The sequence below is a fragment of the Lampris incognitus genome, chromosome 9 (genome assembly GCF_029633865.1).
Source record: "Lampris incognitus isolate fLamInc1 chromosome 9, fLamInc1.hap2, whole genome shotgun sequence".
Classification (NCBI taxonomy): Eukaryota; Metazoa; Chordata; class Actinopteri; order Lampriformes; family Lampridae; genus Lampris; species Lampris incognitus.
In genome coordinates, this window is record NC_079219.1 from 28,883,500 (window position 1) to 28,907,742 (window position 24,243).

The 24,243-nt window shown below is 44.5% G+C and overlaps 1 protein-coding gene across 1 annotated transcript in view; it reads left to right on the plus strand.

Moving 5' to 3' along the window:
• The window catches only part of LOC130118211 (CUB and sushi domain-containing protein 3-like), a 473,370-nt gene that overhangs the window by 342,508 nt on the left and 106,619 nt on the right, over positions 1-24,243 (plus strand). Inside the window, 12 exon segments of the mRNA XM_056286604.1 lie at positions 7,253-7,374; positions 9,488-9,557; positions 11,849-11,899; positions 11,902-11,946; positions 11,949-11,963; positions 12,330-12,500; positions 12,503-12,538; positions 14,216-14,404; positions 16,090-16,267; positions 19,254-19,399; positions 20,119-20,199; positions 21,733-21,846. Of these exon segments, the coding sequence (XP_056142579.1) occupies positions 7,253-7,374; positions 9,488-9,557; positions 11,849-11,899; positions 11,902-11,946; positions 11,949-11,963; positions 12,330-12,500; positions 12,503-12,538; positions 14,216-14,404; positions 16,090-16,267; positions 19,254-19,399; positions 20,119-20,199; positions 21,733-21,846 (1,218 nt within the window).

Sequence of the window (24,243 nt, forward strand, 5' to 3'; positions counted from 1 at the left end):
AACATGTCCATAGCCTAGTCACATCACAGTATTTTTTAGACATATGATCCACTCCAGAGCTCACAACATGTTTGTGCATCTGATTCTCTTAAACGTTCACTTTCATCATGGTACACTGAATCGACAGCATAACATCTATTGCTATGCTTCTCTTTTCAGGTGCAACCATACACTGCTGGAATGCACACAGATAAAGAACAAGGGTTGCATATACTTAGAGTGGCATGATGTAACCGTCTGTCTTGGACCAGCTTTGCACTTGTTGTAATATCCTGCTGTCCTTGCACAATGAATGTCAAAAGTTTTTTTTTCTCAATATAATGAAACTTTTTATCAAAAGGTTTCCTTTGAATTGTCTCTGAGACAAGTCTGTGCAGACTCTGTTTGGCAATTCTGATTTTTACATATCAGATAGTTGGCCCTTTTTTCTTTTTTTTTGCATATTTTTATTCTTTTTATCGAGGCAGAGAGCTGATCAAAACGATCGTGAGTCATGGTGATGATAACACTGATGATCATAAATGATTATGAAGCTGATTAGGATAATAGTGATGGTTGTGATCATTAAGGCAGTAATGCATGGTGGTCTTGGATGATGGCACAAAATTCAAAATGCCATCAGCTACTGTTGAAGTGGAAAACATCCTCATCTCAAACTTCAGTAGGGTGTGTTGCAGATGTGATGTGGTTGCACACTGCAAAAACTCTTATTCTTAGCCCACTGTTGGATTTATGAACTCTCCTCCATTTGTTAAGCCAATTGCTTTTCACAGACAAATATTGAGTATATTTGTCACCAGCTGGTTTTTCCTCTGCATGTAATGAGTAGTTTTCTTTGTCTGATTATATTTTCATAACCAACTTTCCACTGTATTATTCGCCTAGTGTGAACTGTAGCTGTTTTCTTTTTTACAGCTCATTTATTTTTCTGTCATGCTGCAATCTGGCCATTTTTTACTTTTCAACTTCGTTTGGCTTTTTTTGTTTATGCTTTGCACCCATTACAGATGGCGGGGTTTTGTTTTGTTTTACCCTTGAAAATTTCAAATCGTCTTTATTTACGCCACCCAAATTGAAATGTTAAGCGTTATATGGTCCAGATGATGACATTAGGTTGTCAAAATATCATACCATATTTGTAACAAATACACAAGATACCCCCTCCTTTTTTTTCCTCCCCAATTGTACCCGGGCAATTACTCCACTCTTCCCGAGCCGTCCCGGTCGCTGCTCCACCCCCTCTGCCAATCCGGGGAGGGCTGCAGACTACCACATGCCTCCTCCGATACATGTGGAGTTGCCAGCCGCTTCTTTTCACCTGACAGTGAAGAGTTTTGCCAGGGGGACATAGCACGTGGGAGGATCACGCTATTCCCCCAGCCCCCCTGCCCCCCCCCCGGACAGGTGCTCCGACTGACCAGGGGAGGCGCTAGTGCAGCGACCAGGACACATACCCTCATCCGGCTTCCCACCCGCAGACACAGCCAATTGTGTCTGTAGGGACACCTGACCAAGCCTGAGGTAACACGAGGATTCACACAGGCGATCCCCATATTGGTAGGCAACGGTATAGACTGCCATGCCACCCCAACCTTTACCCAAGATATTTTTAGTGACACTTACAGCTCAGGTGAGGCGAATAAAAATGTTTTGCCTCCTTGAGTGTTTTGCTAGTTTCACAGAACGCAGCAAGAAAGCTGGAAGTTCTTTGACGTGGACTAGTTTTCAAGACTGACCTGTGTTATCAGTCCATCATGCCACAAGACATGTCTGGGCTCCCTCTCAAACATAGAGCTTTGCTGTCTTGCAATATGCAAAATATACAAGGCAATTAAAACACAGTCACATAACATAGGCACGTCAATATTAAGATACTATATGACGTTGTTTACCTGACAGAGATGCTAGCCAGTAGTGAGCAGTTTGAAGTTCTTGTCTCTCACCTACTGTTGGCCAATCATAATTGGCTAACAGTAGGTTATAATCATTTGATACAAAAGATGTGTTTGTTGTTTGCATGTGACATGAACTTCCACTGAGAGTTTAATGTTTTCTTAATAAACTGTAGATTAGGTAGTAGTATATTAGTTGAAAATGAAGTACAAATATACAGTTTTGTTAAAACTAAACTGTTGGGGAAAAAAAAGTTCCTGGTTAGTTGGTATGATGGTGACTGCCCTCCAATTACTTTTTGTACTGTATCTCTCAGGTGACATTACTTTCTGCAGTCTAGTTTCCAACTTCTAGCCAGGTCTTTTGTATTTTGTGCCCACTGTCACTACTTAAGTTCAAATTCAAGTTCTCTTTATTGTCATATACATACATAAAGTACCATGTACCTTCAAATGCAATGAAATGCATATGCCCTGGCGCTCTCAGCCCTTAAAAATATATTTAAGGAAATAATGAATAATAACAAAAACAATAGATAAGAAATAAGAATTCCCACTAAATAAAAAAACACTGAAATTTATGTGAGGAGCCTACTGTTCATTATTCTGATCACCTGGGGGTAAAAACTGTGTTTGAGGCGGCTGGTCGGAGCTCTGATGCTCTGCAAGCATTGTCTTGAGGGACGCAGGAGAATAGACTATGTGCTGGGTGGATGTTGTTTTCCATCATACTGAGGGTCTCCCTTCTGCAATGGTAGGTGTACATGTCCTGAAGCTGTGGCAGTGCTGCTCCTATGATATTTGAAGCCGTTTTTACTATCCTTCTCAGTTGTTTGTGGTCCTGTTTAGTCAGGTTGCCAAACCACACCAGTATGCTTCCAGTAAGGATGCTCTCTATGGTGGTCTGATAGAAATTGACAAGTGTTTTTGTGGACATTCAGAATTGTTTTATGACATCTGAGAAAGTATAGTCTCTGTTGTGCCTTCTTAATGACACATTACTACTACTACTACTTTGGGCTGCTCCCGTTAGGGGTCGCCGCAGCAGATCATCTGTTTTCGTCTCCTCCTATCCTCTATATCTTGCTCTGTCACACCAGCCACCTGCATGTCCTCTCTCACCACATCCATAAACCTCCTCTTTGGCCTTCCTCTTTTCCTCTTCCCTGGCAGCTCCATATTCAGCATCCTTCTCCCAATATACCCAGCATGTCTCCTCCACACATGTCCAAGCCATCTCAATCTTGCTTCTCTTGCCTTGTCTCCAAACCATCGTTCTTATCCTGACCTTCTTTGTCACCCCCATGAAAATCTTAGCATCTTCAACTCTGCCACCTCCAGCTCTGCCTCCTGTCTTTTCGTTAGTGCCACTGTCTCCAAACCATATAACATAGCTGGTCTCACAACCTTCTTGTAAACCTTCCCTTTAACTCTTGCTGGTACCCTTCTGTCGCAAATCACTCCTGACACTCTTCTCCACCCACTCCACCCTGCCTGCACTCTCTTCTTCAACTCTCTACTGCACTACCCGTTACTTTGAACAGTTGACCCCAATTATTTAAACTCATACACCTTCATCACCTCTATTCTTTGCATCCTCACCATTCCACTGTCCTCTCATTCATGCATACATACTCTGTCTTGCTCCTACTGACTTTCATTCCTCTTCTCTCCAGTGCATACCTCAACCTGCACCCTACTCTCGCTACAGCTCACAATGTCATCCACAAACATCATAGTCCACAGAGACTCCTGCCTGATCTCCGTCAACCTGTCCATCACCATTGCGAACAAGAAAGGGCTCAGAGCTGATCCTTGATGTAATCCCACCTCCACCTTGAACCCATCTGTCATTCCAACCCCCACACCTCACCATTGTCACACTTCCCTCATACATATCCTGCACCAATCCTACATACTTCTCTGCAACTCCCGACTTCCTTATACAATACCATACCTCCTCTCTCGGCACCCTGTCATATACTTTCTCTAAATCCACAAAGACACAATGTAACTCCTTCTGGTCTTCTCTATACTTCTCCACCCTTCTGGCCTTCTCTATACTTCTCCATCAACATTCTCAAAGCAAACATCGCATCTGTGGTGCTTCGTGGCATACTGCTGCTAGCTAATCGTCACCTCTCCTCTTTACCTAGCCCTCTTAATGACACAATTGGTGTTTAAAGACCAGTAGAGGGAGTCTGAGATCTGAATGCCGAAAGATCTGAAGATCTTCACAATTTAAACAGGGACACCATTGATGTAAACTGGTGTCTGAACCGTTTTGGGCTTCCTAAAATCAACAATTAACTCCTTTGTTTTCCCCAGCATTTAAGAGAGGTTGTTATCTTGACACCATATGGATAGTTCCATCATCTCCTTCCTATAGGCATCTTCATTGTTTATTTGTTTTTTTGTTTTCTGAATTTCCCCCCCTTTTCTCCCCAGTTGTATCCGGCCAATTACCCACTTTTCTGAGCTGTCCCAGTCGCTGCTCCACCCCCTCTGCCAATCGGGAAGGTGTGCAGACTACCACATGCCTCCTCTGATACATGTGGTGTCACCAGCCACTTCTTTTCACCTTCTTTTCACCTGACATTTCGCCAGGGAGACATAGCACGTGGGAGGATCATGCTATTCCCCCCCGAACAGGCGCCCGACTGACCAGAGGAGGCAGTACTGCGGCGACCAGGACACATACCCACATCCGGCTTCCCACCCACAAACACGACCAATTGTGTCTGTAGGGACCCCCAACCGAGCTGGAGGTAACACAGGGAGGTAACCAGTGATCCCTGTGTTGGTAGGCAACGGAATAGACCGCTATGCTACCCGGACGCCCCAGGCATCTTCAATGTTGTCATTAATCATTCCATTTACTGTGGTGTCATCTGCAAATTTACTGGTGCTGTTATGATATGTTGTAACACAGTCATGTGTGAACAGACTGTAGAGTAAGGGACGAAGACAACAACCCTGAGGTGCTCCTGTGTGGAGAACTATGGAAGATTACAAGCTGGTACCTGCTCTCACTGTCTGAGGGCTGCCTGTCAGAAAGTCATATAACCACTTACACATGGAATTACAAAGACCAAGGTCCCTAAGCTTTAACAGCAGTTTAGGTAGTATAATGGTATTAAATGCAGCGCTATGGGGTTTTTTTCCTTCAAGGTGTTTTAACACAGCCTTCCAGCGGCTGTATTTTGTTGATTTTGTTTCGTGAGCATTGTTTACGGCTGCTTTCACATTCAACTATCCTCCCACTACTTATCTTGCTTGAGTGAGAATGAGTTTGTCTGTGTATGTGTGTTTCTTTGTGCATTTGTGCGTGTGTTTTCTTCTGTGTGTATGTTTGTGTGTGTCTTCTGTACTGTTCTTTCCTTCCAGCCCGCTAAGCTGTTATGAATTACAGTCAAGGAGACTCTGGGAATTGGCTTTCTATTTGGTGTATCATACAGTTAAGACTTTGTTTTGAATGCATCTGTCCTCGCATTTCTACTTTATTAGAAACATTAACTTATTTTATCTAAATTCATAAAGCTAAAATGGCATTCAGAGATTCAGGTGTTTACCCTCTATCAGATTTGATTAGTATTCATTATAATCATATTTACATCAGTCTTAAGATAATGTGTGGAACTTGCAAAATGACTGCATTTGGCGTCCAGGTGGTGTGGCGGTCTATTTCATTGTCTACCAACATGGGATTGCCAGTTCGAATCCCCGTGTTACCTCTGGCTTGGTCGGGCATCCCTACAGACACAATTTGCCGTATCTGCGGGTTGGAAGCCGGATGAGGGTATGTGTCCTGGTCGCTGCACTAGCGCCTCCTCGGTCGGGGCACCTATTCAGGGGGGAGGGGGAACTGGGGGGAATAGTGTGATCCTCCCACATGCTACGTCCCCCTGGCAAAACTCCTCATTCGGCGACTCCACATATATCGGAGGAGCCTTGTGGTAATCTGCAGCCCTCCCCAGATCAGCAGAGAGGGTGGAGCAGTGACTGGGATGGCTCGGAAGACTTGGGTAATTGGCCGAATACAATTGGGGAGAAAAAAAGGGGGGAAATGGCTGCATTTGTTCTATATCCTATTTGTCCCCCACCGTCAGCACAATCGAAGGATGGACTATGGCTCAGTCTCCATCCAGCCGCCTGTTTGTTATGCACAATACCTCAGACATCATCAGCCCTAGTTATGATGAAACTTTGGGGGAATGATACATCCTGGCGCTGCACCTTGGCATTTACAAAATAGCAACGCTTGGCTCAACATGGTGCCCCTGCAGGCAAAAAAAAGACCCCAAACTTCTTATGAGCAAAACTTTAACGATAAATCAGTTGCTCTCAAACATCCGGAGTGGAGGCGCTGGATCTGTCATGCTCCTCTGCTTTAAAATGTCTTGACCTCCTGGACAAGTCAAATTGGAACTCGAGCCGATATTTCTGTTGAAGTTGTTCTGCCACCGTATGTGGATCTCTGAAGGCACTCGGGTTTTGTACGTGTATGTATCCCAGTGATGTGATTGTTATTGGCTCAAAAGCACTTACGCCACCTTGACACAGCTCCAGTGTCTGGGCAGTGGCGCTGTAATCGCTTTGATCCAATGGAGCTCAATGCCTCAAACTGCACTTCAGGGATTGCTTTGCAATTTCACAGTGATTGCTCCAGATCATAGTGGGAAGGATTTCATCATTACAACCACCAGTTGAAAAGCTTAAGTGACTTGTCCCGGTTTCCCAGTGTAATGATGAGGAACAAAAATTACCCCTGACTCTGTTCTTCCATTACAAACCCACTAAAATGAGACACTGTAATTATTTTCTAAAATATTTGGGTATGATTTAATTATGTTTTTCTCCATAGGTATTCGAGTGATTAAATGTAGATGTGACTGTCAAAAAGAAACAGACTTGGGCATCTGGGTAGTGTAATGGTCTATTACGTTGCCTACCAACACAGGATCTCCGGGTTGAATCCCTGTGTTACCTCCAGCTTGGTCAGGCGTCCCTACAGACACAATTGGCCATGTCTGCGGGTGGGAAGTCGGATGTGAATATTTGTCCTGGTCGCTGCACTAGTGCCTCTTCTGGTCGGTCGGGCACCCCCCGATCAGCAGAGGGGGTGGAGCAGCAACCGGGACGGCTCAAAAAGAGCAGGGTAATTGGACAGATACAACTGGGAGAAAAAGGGGGAAAATTAAAAAAAAAAGAAAAAGAAGCGGACTTTCTATAACTTATGCTATAACAGTTGCAGTTATTGTTAGTATGTCAAATGCTCTTAAGAGGTTAGTGCTCTTGTAACTGTTATGTGCAGAAGAATGATTGCTGTCTACACTTCTGTGTTGTGACTCTGTCCTAAGCAATAGGTTTGGATTCATGTCCAGAGCCGCAGCCCCCCCCCAGTAACGGTCAGAGGGTGGGTGAGCGTTACACTGTGGGTGACATGGTGTCCTTCCTGTGTGACCAAGGCTTCACATTGAAGGTAAGGGAACAACTTGAAAAGCTGACAAACCGTCAGGCCTTGTACAGTATCATCATCGCAGTCTCAGTAGCGTCTACCACCACTCAGAGCAATGGTTTGAATTGAATACCCTCAGTGTGTGTGTGTGTGTGTGTGTGTGTGAGAGAGAGAGAGAGAGAGAGAGAGAGAGAGAGAGGAGAGAGAGAGAGAGAGAGGAGAGAGAGAGAGAGAGAGAGAGAGAGAGAGAGAGAGAGAGAGAGAGAGAGAGAGAGAGACGCTCTAACAGAGAGTCTGTTAAGTGTATGTGTGTGTATACAGTTGTTGAGTTAGTGTCTGTGTATGCATGAGCTAGTGTGTGTTTGTCTGTGTGAGTGAGAGACAGAGACAGAAAATGGCTGTGTGCTTTTGAGTGTACATATGTGTATTGTGGCGGCACAGTGGCGCAAGTGGTTAGCGCTGGTCACCTCACAGCAAGAAGATCCTGGGTTCGAGCCCCGAGGTAGTCCAACCTTGGGGGTCATCCCGGGTCATCCTCTGTGTGGAGTTTGCATGTTCTCCCCCGTGTCTGCATGGGTTTCCTCCTGGTGCTCCGGTTTCCTCCCACAGTCCAAAGACACGTAGGTCAGGTGAATCGGCCATACTAAAGTGTCCCTAGGTGTGTGTGTGTGTCAGCCCTGTGATGGTCTGGTGGCCAGTCCAGGGTGTCTCCCCGCCTTCCACCCAATGACTGCTGGGATAGGCTCCAGCATCCCCGCGACCCTGAGAGCAGGATAAGCAGTTTGGATAAGGGATGTGTATTGTTTTGTGCACTTGGAGAGATGTGAATACCTTCCTGTCTAAAAGTGTGTGTGTGTGTATGTGTGTGTGCACATGCACATGGGTGCAGAAGCACATGCATCTGTTAAAAAGTGCCTTTAACTTCACCCCAGTCGTCCTAGATAGCTGTGACGTTTTGAGCTGTTGAACTGTCTCAGGCCACAGGCGATGGATGGTGCTAACTACTGCCTCAGTATTCCCACACTGACTTTTTCCCCGGCGGGGGCATTCACTACACTTCCTAGCCTGTGGACCAACCAGCAACTTCCACACATCCTCGAGCTGAAACTCCAGAAATACACCAGACGCAGTTCCTAAAACCAAAAAACCAGCCTGATCAAGTCGTAACTCTGGGGCTGTTTTTTGTTTTTTTCCCCCCATCTGTGTGTTGTTGGCATTTAAGCTTGTGTTGTCGGCGTGTGGGTTGCTGGATGTGCATGTGTGTGTGTTCATGCTTTTTACAACCCTCGTGGAAACCTTTATAGATCTGAACATATCAGACGGACGTAAACAAAAGCAGTGTTATTTATCCCTTCCAAAATATTGATGTATCACCATCACTAACATGTTAAGCTTTCTTTTTTTTTTTTTTCATTGGCGAGGCAAATAATTTTCTGACTCCATTTGTAAAATCTGCCTCTCTACTCTGGCTGCCCTACCAACTGCAAAATGCCCCCATCCCTCTTTTAATACCAGCCAATATTTCCAGACAAGATTTTTAGAGTGCATTTAAAAAAAGAAAAAAAAACAAGGGCGTCCGGGTAGTGTGGCGGTCTATTCCGTTGCCTACCAACACAAGGATCGCCTGTTCGAATCCCTGTGTTACCTCCGACTTGGCTGGGCGTCCCTACAGACACAATTGGCTGTCTGCGGGTGGGTAGCCGATATGGGTATGTGTCCTGGTCACTGCGCTAGCGCCTCCTCTGGTCGGTCGGGGCACCTGTTCAGGGGGGGAGGGGGGAACTGGGGGGAATAGTGTGATCCTCCCACATGCTACGTCCCCCTGGTGAAACCCTTCACTGTCAAGTGAAAAGAAGCGGCTGGCGACTCCACATGTATTGGAGGAGACATGTGGTAGTCCTGCAGCAATCCCTGGATCACCAGAGGGGGTGGAGCAGAGACCGGGAAAAGCTCGGAAGAGTGGGGTAATTAGCCGGGTACAACTGGGGAGAAAAGGGGGGAACCCACCCCCCCGGGAACCCACACCCCCAAAAAAGCGTTAAATTATTCCAGAGATCTGCAGGATGTAGCACAAATACTTACAAATACCGAATTGGTGGTGAATAAATTGTTGCTGTTGTGTGTTTTCTCTCACCAGGGTAATACCTATATTACCTGCATGCCCGGTCCTGTCAGAAGGTGGAATTACCCCGTACCACTCTGTTTAGGTAATGCATGCCTCTATACAGTCTGCCATCTGTAGTTTACGCCTTTCATCATATTACGGAAAATAAAAATCATATTATAGATAAGAAAACGAATTTGTGGCATCAGGTACAGATGGTCTCTTCCTCTCTCTCAGCTTCTCCTCTCTCTCTCTCTCAGCTTCTCTCTCTCAGCTTCTCTCTCTCTCTCTCTCTCTCTCTCTCTCTCTCTCTCTCTCTCTCTCTCTCTCTCTCTCTCTCTCTCTCTCTCTCTCTCTCTCTCTCTCTCTCTCTCTCTCTCTCTCTCTCTCTCTCTTCTCTCTCTCTCTCTCTCTCTCTCTCTCTCTCATCTCTCTCTCTCTCTCTCTCTCACTCTCTCTCTCTCTCTCTCTCTCTCTCTCTCTCTCTCTCTCTCTCTCTCTCTCTCTCTCTCTCTCTCTCTCTCTCTCTCTCTCTCTCTCTCTCTCTCTCTCTCTCTCTCTCTCTCTCTCTCTCTCTCTCTCTCTCTCTCTCTCTCTCTCTCTCTCTCTCTCTCTCTCTCTCTCTCTCTCTCTCTCTCTCTCTCTCTCTCTCTCTCTCTCTCTCTCTCTCTCTCTCTCTCTCTCTCTCTCTCTCTCTCTCTCTCTCTCTCTCTCTCTCTCTCTCTCTCTCTCTCTCTCTCTCTCTCTCTCTCTCTCTCTCTCTCTCTCTCTCTCTCTCTGACCAACCTGTCATTTGCTTCTTTTCTCTTTTCTCTCACTCAGTACTAGCACTAACTCGTTGCAGGTTTAGCAGGGTGCTTATGAATACATGACTTTTCCTTTCAGTTGATAATCAGAAAGGCTCTGCTCCATCTTTGCGGGTTTTTCGGGGTTTTTTTTAATTATTATTTTAATTTCTGATACTGATAGATGAGAGTCCACAGTCTCTCATGACAACTTGTCTGATGTTGGTTATTATGGTGATAGACTCCAAAACTGACTAAAGAAGTGCCCTCAACTTAGTTTTCTTGCAGCCAATTACACACAGTCATGCAGAAATAAGCAAATGCAGGCACGCATCTCACATCGACCATGCAGACTCACACAAGCCACAACACAGATACACAATGAACGTACATGTTTTCACCAAAATGCACACATACACAACACACATACGGATGAGCATGCACTACGTACTCTTCAGGTGAATGTTCTGACCCGTTGGCTTTCACAGTTCACTGCAGTCGTAAATCCCAGCTTTAGCCGTGACAGACCCGCTCTCGGACACGTGTGTTTCCTGTATATTGGTCTGAATTCCTGCTTGTTTACAACCCTTCCCCGCACCCGGGCTGTGTTCGCTTTGTTGCAGATAAACTCACATCAAAGTGATCGCATGCCCCCGCACAGAGAGTATAAGACCTTCATCTCCTCTCTCCGCTCTCCCTTTCCTTTCCTCTCCTCTCCTCATATCTAACATACCGAAGGGTCAGACAAGCTGCCTCTCCCCCCTCCATCAATGGCCCAATTAAATCCCAGGATGGTATTTTCCTTGTTCTGGCACAGGCTGGTGGTCTCCAAAGACATGAATGATATACCCCTTGTGTTTCAAACCACTTAGCACATAAATGGGCTTGTCGGGGAGTGGGAAGAGAGGAATAATTCAAGCATGAGTTTACATCCATGCCTCTGGTGGCTGTAATTGCATTACACATGGGTGTTTACATAAGAACAGCCTATGTGCAACGAAAGGAGACGGGTGTAACCTTCAAAGCAAGCTGAGGTGTTCTGAGTCGAGGAGAGGTGTCACAGGAAGGGGGGGGGTTCAGTACCACTGCTGTGCGGAGCTGTGTGACTCCATATTGAATATCGACTCCCCTAGTTATTATTATATAAGGCCTTGCAAAACAAAGAATGATGCTGAGCCTGTTGCCTTTTCACAAATGCCCTCTCAGAGGATAATCCACATGCGCAAGCAGAGATGAATGAGTGCAAGTAAATAAGGTCTAATACAGACATGCACACAAACCCTCCTCCCACATGGGCACCTTTCTATTTCCCATTCATAGAGGGTCTCTTACAGCTAAACTCATGAGCCCCCACAAACATGCCTATCACATAGGTGCACGCACCAGCCACACTCCTTTTTCTTATAGAGACATCCTCCAAACACACACTCAGACAGCCATGCACATATGCATGCCGACACACACACGTGTACACATACCCCACCCCACCCAATGCACAACCTCTCACTAGCATTCCCCTTATTTTTTGCTTTTCTTTTTTTTTTTATTCCCCACCCAACTGTTCTTTGGAGAGGTGACATGTTCTTTGTCTTTGGCTGCTCTCCCTCAGCTCAGTGTGGTGGCTCCATGACAGACTTCAGCGGCGTCATCCTCAGCCCGGGCTTCCAGGGAATTACCAGAGCAGCCTGGACTGCAGCTGGAGGATCCAGCTCCTGTTGGCTTTGGTCTGTTGTCTGTTTTTTCGTTTTTTTTGTTTTTTTTTCTGTCTCCCCTCCTCTCATCGCTTCTCATTTTCGTCTGCTCTGTTCTGCTCTGTTCTGCTCTGTTCTCATTACTTCTGTGCTTCCCTCGTGCTGTTGTGTTCCTCTCTGCTCTTCTGTCCTTTCCTTACCCTCCTCTCCGTAACGTCTAAATTTTAAACTCCATTCAGTGGTTGTTGCTGCTTTTGTTCATGTTTACCTTGAATTTGACTTTCGCAGAAAAAAAAAACGGGGGGGAAAAATACTCTATTCTTTCTTTCGCCCCTGTTTCCTATTCCCTGTTGCCTTATTCCCTTCTCGTCCCAATGCCCTCTGCGTTCTGCTTTCCAGGGATCCACTTGCAGTTTCTTAACTTCTCCACGGAGGCAGTTCATGACTACCTGGAGGTGCGCAGCGGGAGCCTGGAAACAGGGACGGTGATTGATCGGTTCAGTGGCTCCGTGGTGCCCGAACCTCTTTTTAGCACAACCCACGAGACCACGCTCTTCTTTCACAGTGACTACTCCAGAACAAACCCGGCTTCCACATTGTCTACCAGGGTGAGAGGCAGGGACAGGTCCTTGTTTTAAAGTGTCCATGGGTATTTCAGTGTCGATGCTGATAGGGAGGAAGAGTTGTCAAAGAGGAAGTAATCTTCCTCTTTACCAGTACCAGTCTAATTGGACACAGGCAAAAGACGAAGACTGGCAGACTCTTTAACCTTGTCCTTAAATAAAAAGTAAAAATCTTTAGTTCAGGAACTGGTTTTGTGGAAGTATATGGCTAGTGGGATGTGTAGCACAAGACTCAGGACCCGCTGAGGGTTCAAACTCATAGCTTAAAAAAAAAAACCCTTTGGAGGGTCACAGAGGACATTTTTGATGTAATGAATTCCAGGCCATTTAGGTGTTATAAGAAACTCATTTCAAGCAAACCTATCTCTAAGATGTTTGTCAAAGAGTGGAGTAAAGGTGGCCTCTCTTGAGACTTAGATAGGCTTGCATGGGTTAATAGTTTCATGACTGTAAGGCTACAGGTGCTTTGAGACACTCATTTAATTCCAGAATTAAACCTATTGTCAGGCTGTGTACTTTAAATACCCTGGGCCCTTGGGGGTGGGGGGTTGGGAGGGTGGAATAGGTGATAGCGGTTGGTCTGCTGAACGTGTGTGTCATTAATGGAGTTCTGTTTAGAAAACCGCTCTTTGTAGGCTGAGGAGCTAGCTGTATGTGTACAGGCCCAGGCCTTGTTTTTTTAGCCCCTTAAGTTACTTATTCTTATACTCATTGCATTTTACATTTATCTAATTAACCAATTAACTGTTTGATAACATTACAATTTAATCAAGACAACTCACACACAGTATTTTTTATTGTATTTTTTGTACTAAATTAAATGCCAATATGACGTTAAGCTTTGCTGATGAATTGATAGTCTGTACACAGAATGATCCTGGTCTGTGGTAAAACTATCAATAACATGGAGCACAGTCCCCCCTACTGTACGTACAGTGCATCCAAACAGGTGGTAGTTGGGGTGGAGGTGGTTGAGTGGTAACGAAACGAGCATGACAGCCATAGGCATACATCAGAAGCACAACTGGTTAGCCTGCGGTTAAATAGCCTGTCCTTAAAGGGAAGCAATCAAGTTTTTCAACATTATCTCTATATTTCTTGAAGGGATAACGCTCCATTAGCAGCCATAATAATGAACAGTCTCCTGCAAGTCCTTGAAACGCCACCACAGTTGTGTCCGCCAATGACATCACTGGTGGACAAGTTATGACCGGAAAAACTTGCTTCCTGGTTTGCTGATTGGCAGCTTTGTATTTTCTCATACAATGCCGCCAATACAGCTGTACAGTGTAGCATTGTTAGTCACATGTTCTTGTCATTTCTTTCTTGTTATTCTTTGTTGTTCTTCACTGGCAGACACAATTTCTCCAGCATTTCAAAGATGCACAGAAGACTGCTCATAATATGGCTGCTAATGGAGTGTAATCTCTCCAACACATATAGAGATAATCTTGAGAAAATGTTGATTCACTTTTAAGCAGGGGCAGCTGTGATTGTGTGTAATTAATGTCTGGTTTAATGCATGGTTAAGGCCAACTAGATCAGCAGTTGGCACGAGATTAGTGATTGAACTTTCTCAGCCCATTATGATTATGACTTGATTCTTGGCTCTGAGTTTTCACTGTGAAAGAACTCTTTGCTCTGGGTCTTTTCTTCCTCTAGCATACGAGCTGCAGATGTGCCCAGACCCACGACCATTTCGGAATGGTATTGTGATCGGCCGAGACTACAGCGTTGGAATGACCATCTCATTCGAGTGCCTGCAGGGTTACACTCTGCTGGGAGAAGCCTCTCTCACCTGCCTGCATGGAGTCAGCAGAAACTGGAACCACCCCGTGCCCCGATGTGAAGGTTACTTGGCAGTGACTTTTTTACTAATATGGGAGGTTTCTGCCCAGCGGAGCCTTTCATCTGCACTAGAGGGCTTTCTACAAACTCTATAAACTAGCACTGTTTCATCCACAGTGTTTACAGCAGTGTTACTTATGGGTTTTATTCAAATAATTTGTAAAATTCTCAACAAATCAAATAATATTCAATATCATCATCTAACTCAAAGCCAATACACAACAACTCAAAGAATTTAATAATTTTTAATGACAAGGATGATAACCAATATTGATCGATTTTTTTTTCTCACGTTGCCCCAATATCATTGGTGGACAACGATGATGAGTTTTAATTGTTTGCTCTAAAAAAAAATAAAATCCCTCCTGGGGCATCTGGGTAGTTTGGTGGTCTATTTTGTTGCCTACCAGCACAGGGATTGCCGGTTCAAATCCCCATTTTACCTCCAGCTTCATCAGGCATCCTGGTCATTGCACTAGCGCCTCCTCTGGTCAGTAGAGGCACCTGTTCAGGGGGTGGGAGGAACTGGGGGGAATAGCGTGATCCTCCCATGTGCTACATCCTCCTGGCAAAACTCCTCACTGTCAGGTGAAAAGAAGCGACTGACTCCACATGTATCAGAGGAGGCATGTGGTAGTCTGCAGCCCTCCCTGGATCGGCAGAGGGGGTGGAGCAGTGACCGGGACGGCTCGGAAGAGCAGGGTAATTGGCCAGATGCAATTGGGGAGAAAAAGGGAAAGAAAAAAAATCCCTCCCATGTTTATGGTACATTTGGGGAAAAACCTTACAAACCATATTGGCTGGTTGACTGGTTTCACAGACATGAATTCAGCCTGGGTCTATGCTTTAGTGTTTCTGCATCTTAGTCATACATGCAAAAACCCAGTCCGTGAATATTTTTGAAACTGCATTTACAATCCTTAGATTTTTCTTTCGTCGTCTTTTAGTTAGACCCCTCCGCCCACCACACTGCTAAAAGATCAGTTTCAGTTTCATCTGTGAGGTTGTAAACACTTAAATGAACGATGAAGCTACACAACTCATTAGACTGATGTATTAAACATCCACAGATCTTACTTACAATGCAGTTTTTGCCTCTTTACACTGTAATTATGAAGTAGATTTACCTTAGATGTTGCACAATTCTTATTACTAAGGATTCTCATTCATTACACTGCAGCAGAGCCCTACTGACAGCTCTTATAAACCTCAGAGATGTTTTGAAAACCATGCGTTTCAAGTCAGGGAGTGTAGTATATTTGTCTGAGAATGTGGTAAATATTTTTGTTTTTGAACATTGGATGTGTACGCTGTTGCTGATGGCTTTTTCTTAGTCCTTATTTGAACATGAGGATGGTGCTTTGGCTTCGAGTCCCAGTTCAGAGTCTGATGCTAACACATCCCCTTTACAGGGTTATGACAGACAAGTTTTAGTGTCAAAACCTCTCAGTGTCACCAGGTTCATGGCAGATGGTAACCATCTTCTTCGGTTATATCTCACAGGCATGTACCCCCCCCCCCCCCCCATTGTCTCGGGAATCAGCCAATATCATGCAGTTATGGTTTGTTTTATCAATAGTTAGTGGTAGCACAGCTGTAGTAGCAAAATTTTATCACTTGAGGTAAATCAAATACAGGGCTGGCATTTTTATCCAGCCTCTCTGACTTCCACCTTTCCCTCCCTCTAGCTCTCTGTGGTGGGAATATTACATCCATGAATGGCACCATTTACTCCCCCGGGCACCCAGCCGAGTATCCAAATTTCCAGGATTGTATGTGGATGGTCAGGGTACCGCCAGGATATGGTATCTACATCAATTTCACTATTATAAACACAGAACCAATCTACGACTACATCACTGTGTGGTAAGTCCTTAGTTTGCTCACCCATGCATTCATTGTTCATCATGAATATTAATATTTACAAACAATGTATGGAATCAATGTATTGCTTATAGAGAATATTAGACATGTCATTTTCTATATACAGGGTTGTGAGTGTATGTCCAGAGAACGCCAGCCTATATAGTATTCCATCCATCCATTATCCAAGCCACTTATCCTGCTCTTAGGGTCGCGGGATGCTGGAGCCTATCCCAGCTTTATTGGGCAGCAGGCAGGGAGACACCCTGGACAGGCCACCAGTCCATCACATGGCCGACACATTCACACCTAGGGATAATTTAGTGTGGCCAATTCACCTGACCTGCATGTCTTTGGACTGTGGGAGGAAACCAGAGCACCCGGAGGAAACTCAAGCAGACACGGGAAGAATTCATACATTATATACACAATGTACAGTATATGGTAACACTATAATTGGGTGCATATGGGTGTGCCAGCTGTTCAGCAACCTGACTGCCTGTGGAAAGAAACTATTACTGAGATCGGTGGTGTGTGAGTTGATGCTCCGGTAACATTTTTTAGATGGAAGAAGCTAGAACAGAACATGAGCAGGGTGGCTGGTGTCCTTAATGATGTTTTGCAGCAAAAATCATCTGCCTATAGTATTTTCACATAAAATGTTAAGCAGCTTCTCCAAAGATATTGAATGTGAATCCTGTCTGTGTACTATGTTTCTCTCTTTTGCAGCCCAGCAAGGTTGGTTTTACTGAAGGACTCACAATTATGCTGCAGAAAATATAGAACATTTACTTATATCTCTAGAGACTCTCCCTTGGTGCTGTCAAAGTTTCCGTGAAGTTTGAATCCCACACAGCACATTGTCAATGAAGCAGCTCCCAAAAGATTTGTTTGATGACTGGCTTGATGGCTGTCTTGTGTTTCCTGCTTTGGAACAGACTTGTCTATATACACACATACAGACTTGCATCTGAGTGTTAGAGAATAGTATTTTTTTTTTATAGGATTTTCTTTTCACTAAATATTGGAACAAGTAGCTTCAAAGCTGCACAAAATGTACTATTCATTTGACTAAACATCATGACAGTGCAGGTGTGCGCTGAAGGCTCGGAATGGAAGGTTAGCATATGTGCCACCATTTGTCTTACTGATAAATTCACATATCTAGGCATTTTCTCCCCGTAAAATCTTTCCAAAGTTGTTTATCAGATGGTTTTTTCCCCCCAAAGGCTTCTTCCTTTACATCTTCCAAATCTCTAGTGAGTTTAAAATTTAGGCTTTTTTTTTAGACACTTAAAAAAAACACATAAAGGGCATCGGGGTAGCGTGGTAGTCTATTCCGTTGCCTACCAGCACGGGGATCGCCGATTTGAACCCCCGTGTTACCTACAGCTTGGTCGGGCGTCCCTACAGACACAATTGGCCGTATCAGCGGGTGGGAAGCCGGATGTCGCTGCACTAACGCCTCCTCTGGTTGGTTGGGGCGCCTGTTTTTTTTGGGGGGGGGGGACTGGGGGAAATAGTGTGTTCCTCTCACGCGCTACGTCCCCCTGGTGAAACTCCTCACTGTCAGGTGAAAAGAAGTGGCTGGTGACTCCACATGTATCGGAGGACGCATTATGGTAGTTTACAGCCCTCCCTGGATTGGCAGAGGAGGTGGAGCAGAGATCGGGACAACTCGGAAGAGTGGGGTAATTGGCTGGGTACAATTGGAGAGAAAAAGGAGGGAAAATTTTTTAAAAGAAAAAAACGTAAATGTGTATCAACATGAGAACAACATAGTTTTGGGTGTTTTAGAAAGAGTGAGGGAGTAGTAGTTGGAAAGGAGTTTTTGCTATTGTCTCTGGCTTCATGGATAACTGTACAGTGGGAGAATGGTAGACTGTAGTGCTGCCAGGATTCTCTGCCTCCCGACGCTCGAGCAGTTGCCTCTTTTTCTTTCTCTTTCTCTTGTTCATATTATAGTCCTCAGACAGACGTAGAGCCATTCTCATGGGCAATAGATGAGGGAAATGCCTTTTAGCTGGGGCTGCCGCATGACGGGGTTGATGGGGGTGGAGGTGGTGAAGGATGGGGGGAACTGGCACTACTGTTTCCAAATGAAATAGCGCATAAACAATCTGTCCCATGACAGCAACATTTCATTTCCCTGCCTGACTGCCATCTCATATTTCACTGATCACTCTAAAATGAAACTATGGTTTTTATTATATAATTCAATATCCTCTCTCTCTCTCGCTCTCTCGCTCTCGCTCTCTTATCTCTCGCGCTCACTCACTCTCTCTCTCTCTCTCCAATCTGTGGAAGTAACATATCTATTAATTTTTAATATCATATCTATTTCTCTTTATGTCTCTCTCGATTCTACCTTACAAATTTTCCATATGTATAGAAAAATGCATAGTCTCATTGTGTCTGTGCATGAGTCTTCCCCACACCAACCCCACTCCGACATCTTTTCCGCTACATGCATGCAAAGAAGAGGTCTAAATTCCACTTATTCCCCATTCAGTTCATACTAATGTGCTCATAAGGATTCTTGGTTAATGGAGGAAGGATTCTTGTTTACTCGCCGGTGGATATGCTTGTGTGTTCTGTGGTCTCTGGCTAATATGTGCCTCAACAATGACTTTTCCAATAGCAGCGAGTTATGTCTATTAAGAACCTCTGTGGGAAAAGGGCTTTTAGAAATTCATTAAGAGGCTAATGCTTTGTTTTTTTTTTCACCTAGCTATTTAAGAAAATTATAATGCCCTACAATCTTGTAATGACCTTATCCTTGCATATCTTGTTAAATTGTTAAAATGCCCTCCTCATTTGGTGATCTAACTCTTAATTGTTTAACCTCTGTGTCATCAATATATTTTGTCTGAGCGTGGATTCAGTGTTAATGTGCAACGTGGGACAGTCGATTTTAAGAACACCAGGAGGTGGTTGAACTCGAAATTTACTGGCGTTTCTCCCTTTCTGTTCACGCCCCACTTTGCAGGGATGGACCCGACCAGGGCTCGCCTCAGATTGGCCAGTTCAGCGGCAACACCGTCCAGGAGGGCGTATCCACAACCGCCAATCAAATCCTCATCAAGTTCCACAGCGACTTCAGCACCAGTGGCTTCTTTGTGCTGCGTTACCATGGTAACCCACCCCCACCCCCTTTTCCGCTGGATCACAATTCAAAGACGTCTCCATGCTGCAGTGTTCTAATAGCCCCTTATTAATTTGATCTCCCAGCCTCGCGACTGAAGAGACCTGAGTGTGCTAATTACCATCACAGGAGACGAGGAGACTTGGAGAGCTTGTTTTTGTGTTCTTCTTTATTAGAGCGTCATTAATTTTACCCTTATTGGGCTCGCTTTATGTTATTGTTTGGCCTTTCTCTGTTGGATCCCCAGATGGTATGACCTCTGATTCTGTCCAGCAAGTGATTATCAGTGCCTTCTCGTGCCCATCTTCCTGTTGCTATATTATAATAGCCATTAGGAAAAAAAGAGTTGATTAAATGATAAAAATGGTCCAAGAATTAATGATGATCTTTTGAAGATCATGAACGGTGATAGGAGGCAATTTACAGCCTAATCAAGTTTGAGTGTGACGGGCAGGAGGTAAAAAATGGGCTGCAGTTAGAGACAAGCTACACACACTCGCGCACACATGCATCCGCATACACACGAGCATGTTCACTCGATGATGCCAAACACTCTCTCTGTTCCTCCCAGTCGCTCTCGCTCACGCTGTTGCGTGGAAATAAACATTGATTCAACGAAGTACAAATTCTTTTTTTTTTTACTCCCACTTCCACATGCATGCTCACACACTTGTACTGCCAGTTTCAGTGTTTCTCCTCTTCCCCACAGCGTACCAGCTGAGAATATGTCATCCTCCACCCCCTGTTGCCAACGCCAATGTCTTAACTGCTGATGACGAGTATGAAATAGGTTTGTCCCGTTTTATTTTGTCTGTTTATCTGCCAGGGACAATGCACAATCCAGTAAACCAGGTTTAGAGTAAGCTGTGAAGTCACCTGGGTAGAGCTGTAAATATCAATCAACAGGATGAGATAGGCATTTATTCATTCATTGATTCTTTCTTCTGTTCATTCATTCAATTATGCATTTCAGGATTAATTGATGAAAGCGTTTCTGGTCCATTTGTTTTGTAATTGTTGCTCTTTTCCGTTATTTCGTTCCTCTTTTGTTAATTAATTCTTTTATCCATGGATTGTTTATCTAGCATGTGTGAAACATGTTTGCCTATGTTTTGTTTATTTGTTCATTGGTTTTTGTTCATTGTATCTTTAACTGCTTCTTCATTTGAAGGGCAGATTTATTTACTGATACTTATTTACTGATCATTGTGTTTTGGTTTAGCTTTATAATGCTCTCTGTCATTCCTTCCTTGTTTTTGATCCTTCACTCAAGTTGGCATTTCTAGGGGCGTCCGGGTAGCATAGCTGTCTATTCCGTTGCCTGCCAACACAGGGATCGCCGGTTCGAATCCCTGTGTTACCTCCGGCGTGGTCGGGCGTCCCTACAGACACAATCGGTCGTGTCTGCGGGTGGGAAGCTGGATGTGGGTATGTGTCCTGGTTGCTGCACTAGCGCCTCCTCTGGTTGTTCGGGGCACTTGTTCAGGGGGGAGGGGGAACTGGGGGGAATAGCGTGATCCTCCCACGTGCTACACCCCCCTGGCGAAACTCCTCTCTGTCAGGTGAAAGGAAGCGGCTGGTGACTCCACACGTATCAGAGGAGGCATGTGGTAGTCTGCAGCCCTCCCCGGATTGGCAGAGGAGGTGGAGCAGTGACTTGGATGGCTCAGAAGAGTGGGGTATTTGGACGGGTACAATTGGGGAGAAAAAAAAAGGGGGGGGAGCAAAAAAAAAAGATGGCCTTTCTTCTCACTGGCTATGAACCTTTTCCTTCCTTTTATCCTTCCTTCCTTGCTCTGTATTTCCATTAATTTCTTTATGTATATGATAATATATTGGCTTAAGGGCAGGACTTAAAAGCTCTCTGTAGAAACTGCTGTGAAAGCTGGGAAGTAAAGCTTCCCTCATGCCCCTGTCCTTGGTCATGCTTGTGTGTGTGTGTGTGTTTTTGTTTGTGTCTACATGTGTGTATATCTACATCGAAGGCATCAGCTTTGTTCACACGACTGTGCACTAGTTTGTATGAGAGATGTGGGGCTGGAAGTGTTACCATGAGTGCATTTGTCTTGAGGCGTCTTTAGCACTCCAGCTAACCAAGAACATGCCAGTCTTTGATTCAAAATGGGGTGTTTGTCATCATTTGATTGCTAACACTAATTCGTCGATTGCTAACAAAAGGCTATGTATGTATTTTAGTGTGGGTGGATGAATAAATGGATATGTGTTACTGACATCTACCGGACTCTGTGTGTGTGTGTGTGTGTGTGTGTGTGTGTGTGTGTGTGTGTGTGTGTGTGTGTGTGTGGTGTAAATGATTTCACAGGGGACATTATTCGGTACTCATGCCTGCCAGGGTTCACCTTGGTGGGCAGTGAGATTCTAACCTGTCGACTTGGAGAGAGACTACAGATGGATGGACCCCCACCAGTCTGTCAAGGTTGGTCTCATTCGGTGTGCAAGTGTGTATAAAAGAGTATGTGTATGTGTGATTACAAGCACACATGCAGTGTGTGTGTGTGCATGCACAGTCACATACAAGCTTGCCTGAGAGAAATGCCAATCTGACAAGGTTGGTTGCAGTCAGCAGCACCTAATCTTGATGCATCATTTAACAGACTGCCAACAGGGCCTCATCTAGCAGACTCTTGGCAGCACACAGGGTCTCTCTTCTAATTGATCAAGCCTTTCGGAGTAGCAGCATCACTGAACCAAGATTGTAGACCTTAAGCCCTTCTCTGGGGTCAAGCAGTGGGAAACTGATTACAGATTGGAAGCACCTCCAGGCTGGGAGGCTTCATCAGGGGGAAATTTGTTTTAACGAAATGAGAGAGATGGTGGCCATTCATAATTGTTTTCCACTATATTTCCCCTAGAGACTATAGTAGTTAACAGGGTAAGAAATCTAATCTGTTTACAGCAGGCCATGTCGTTCCATTTCATCCCTTCTCAAATGGCCCCATGGGCTTTATAGATATGTCTTCTTACCCATGGTGCTTCAAAAGATGGCTCTGCAAACAGGAAGGGAAGGAAAAGAGGATTCGATGCAACACCTGTCTATAATGCCAATGAATTTCTGATAAAGACAACAGAGTGCTGCCGAACCACGTCCTTGTGATTCCTCTAGATACTCATCTTTTATCATTCCTTTTTCTTACCTTGTTGTAGTTGTTTCTTGTGTTGTGTTTAAAGCTGAAATTTGTTATTTTTCTCCATTAATAAATAGCTATTTTATTCATATGGACCATAGAGTAAGGTTACATAATACTTGCTGGCATCTTTACCATGGTTGGAGACACTCCAGTCTTTGTATATCTTGCTGTGTTTCTTTGACTTGGTCACACCAACTGGTGTAGTAGCAAATAGGTATGTGTTGAAAACAACTCCTACAGGAAAAAAAATATTGAAACGTGATGCTGATGTGGCCATGCTTCGGACAGACAATCAATATGACTGTGGAATGGTGTTCCCGTATAGCTTGATGCAGTCTGTAATACATTATAGACTGCCTGTGTTAGCTCTGGTCCAAGGACGCTATTTTTACAAGGGTGGTAACTGTTTACTACTGAGCTGACACGGCACATGAGTGTCAATGGCCCCTACACCTCGTTTGTATTCCGAGAACATCAGTTGCAAAATCCTGCAGCCTCCTATATCAACTGATATTGGAACTCTCTTCCAATGTAATAGTTATAGCCTGTTCAACAGAACGACCACATCATTATAGCGTTTCATATGGATAAAGCAATGACTCATTTGTGGAGAAAAATTGCTGGTTACAGCTTTAAGGCTTACTGATGACGGTTATTCAGCCAGCTTAGCCAAGCTGCATTCAAGCATCGTAGAGTAGGACAGCTGGATATGTGCTTGCCCAATACGCCATATAAAACAGCACATAATAACAACAGAGCTCATAATATTTAAAATCCAGTGACCTGACTGGTAATCCTAAATTGTAAAATTACTCTCACTGTTTGCAGCTTCATGCAAAAAGGAATTATGTAACACATTTAGCTCATGGAAGTGTTATTTCATGCGTCAACAAGGGTCAATAAGATTGAAGGTGTAGCAGTTAGATAGAATTTGCAGTGATGTGGGTGGAAGCAATTGTTACACTGAATACAACACTACTGGCTTATACTGTGTTAGGTCAGATGGTGATCTTTACTGGGACCGCTTTAGCATTTTATTTCCCCTTTTCTCAAGGTAGTGTGTGTAGTGTGTGGCTTTTTAGCATTTTTGGTTAGCTTTTCAGTGAGCACGATGGCCCAGTAGTTAGCGCTGTTGCCTCACCGCAAGAAGGTCCTGGGTTCGAACTCCGGGGTTGTCCAACCTTTGGCGGGGGTCGTCTCAGGTTGTCTTCTGTGTGGAGTTTGCATGTTCTCCCCGTGTCTGCGGTGGGTTTTTCCCGGGTGCTCCAGTTTCCCCCACCATGAAAAAAGAACATGCATGGTAGGGTTTGTGCTCTTGTCTGCCCCTGACTGAGGCAATAGAAGGAACAACTGGAGTTGTCCCCGGGCGCTGCATAGCAGCTGCCCACTGCTCCTAGCTACACGACTAGGATGGGTTAAATACAGAGAGAAAATTTCCCCACGGGGAATGAATAAAGTAATAAAGTAGTAAAAGTTAGGTGGGAAACAAAGTAAAAAGCAGCTTGACCATGCATCATGCGATACCGGTCTAGCGTACAGACGTACTGTGACTTTCTTAGTTCACCAATAAGCCTGGCATGAAGAGAATTACAGTGAAATGCTCTCCAATTCTTTTTTTTGAGGGCTTGGTTGAACCGAAAGTATCACCAGATGGTTGAAGATTGGAATTGTTTGGAAATAATTAA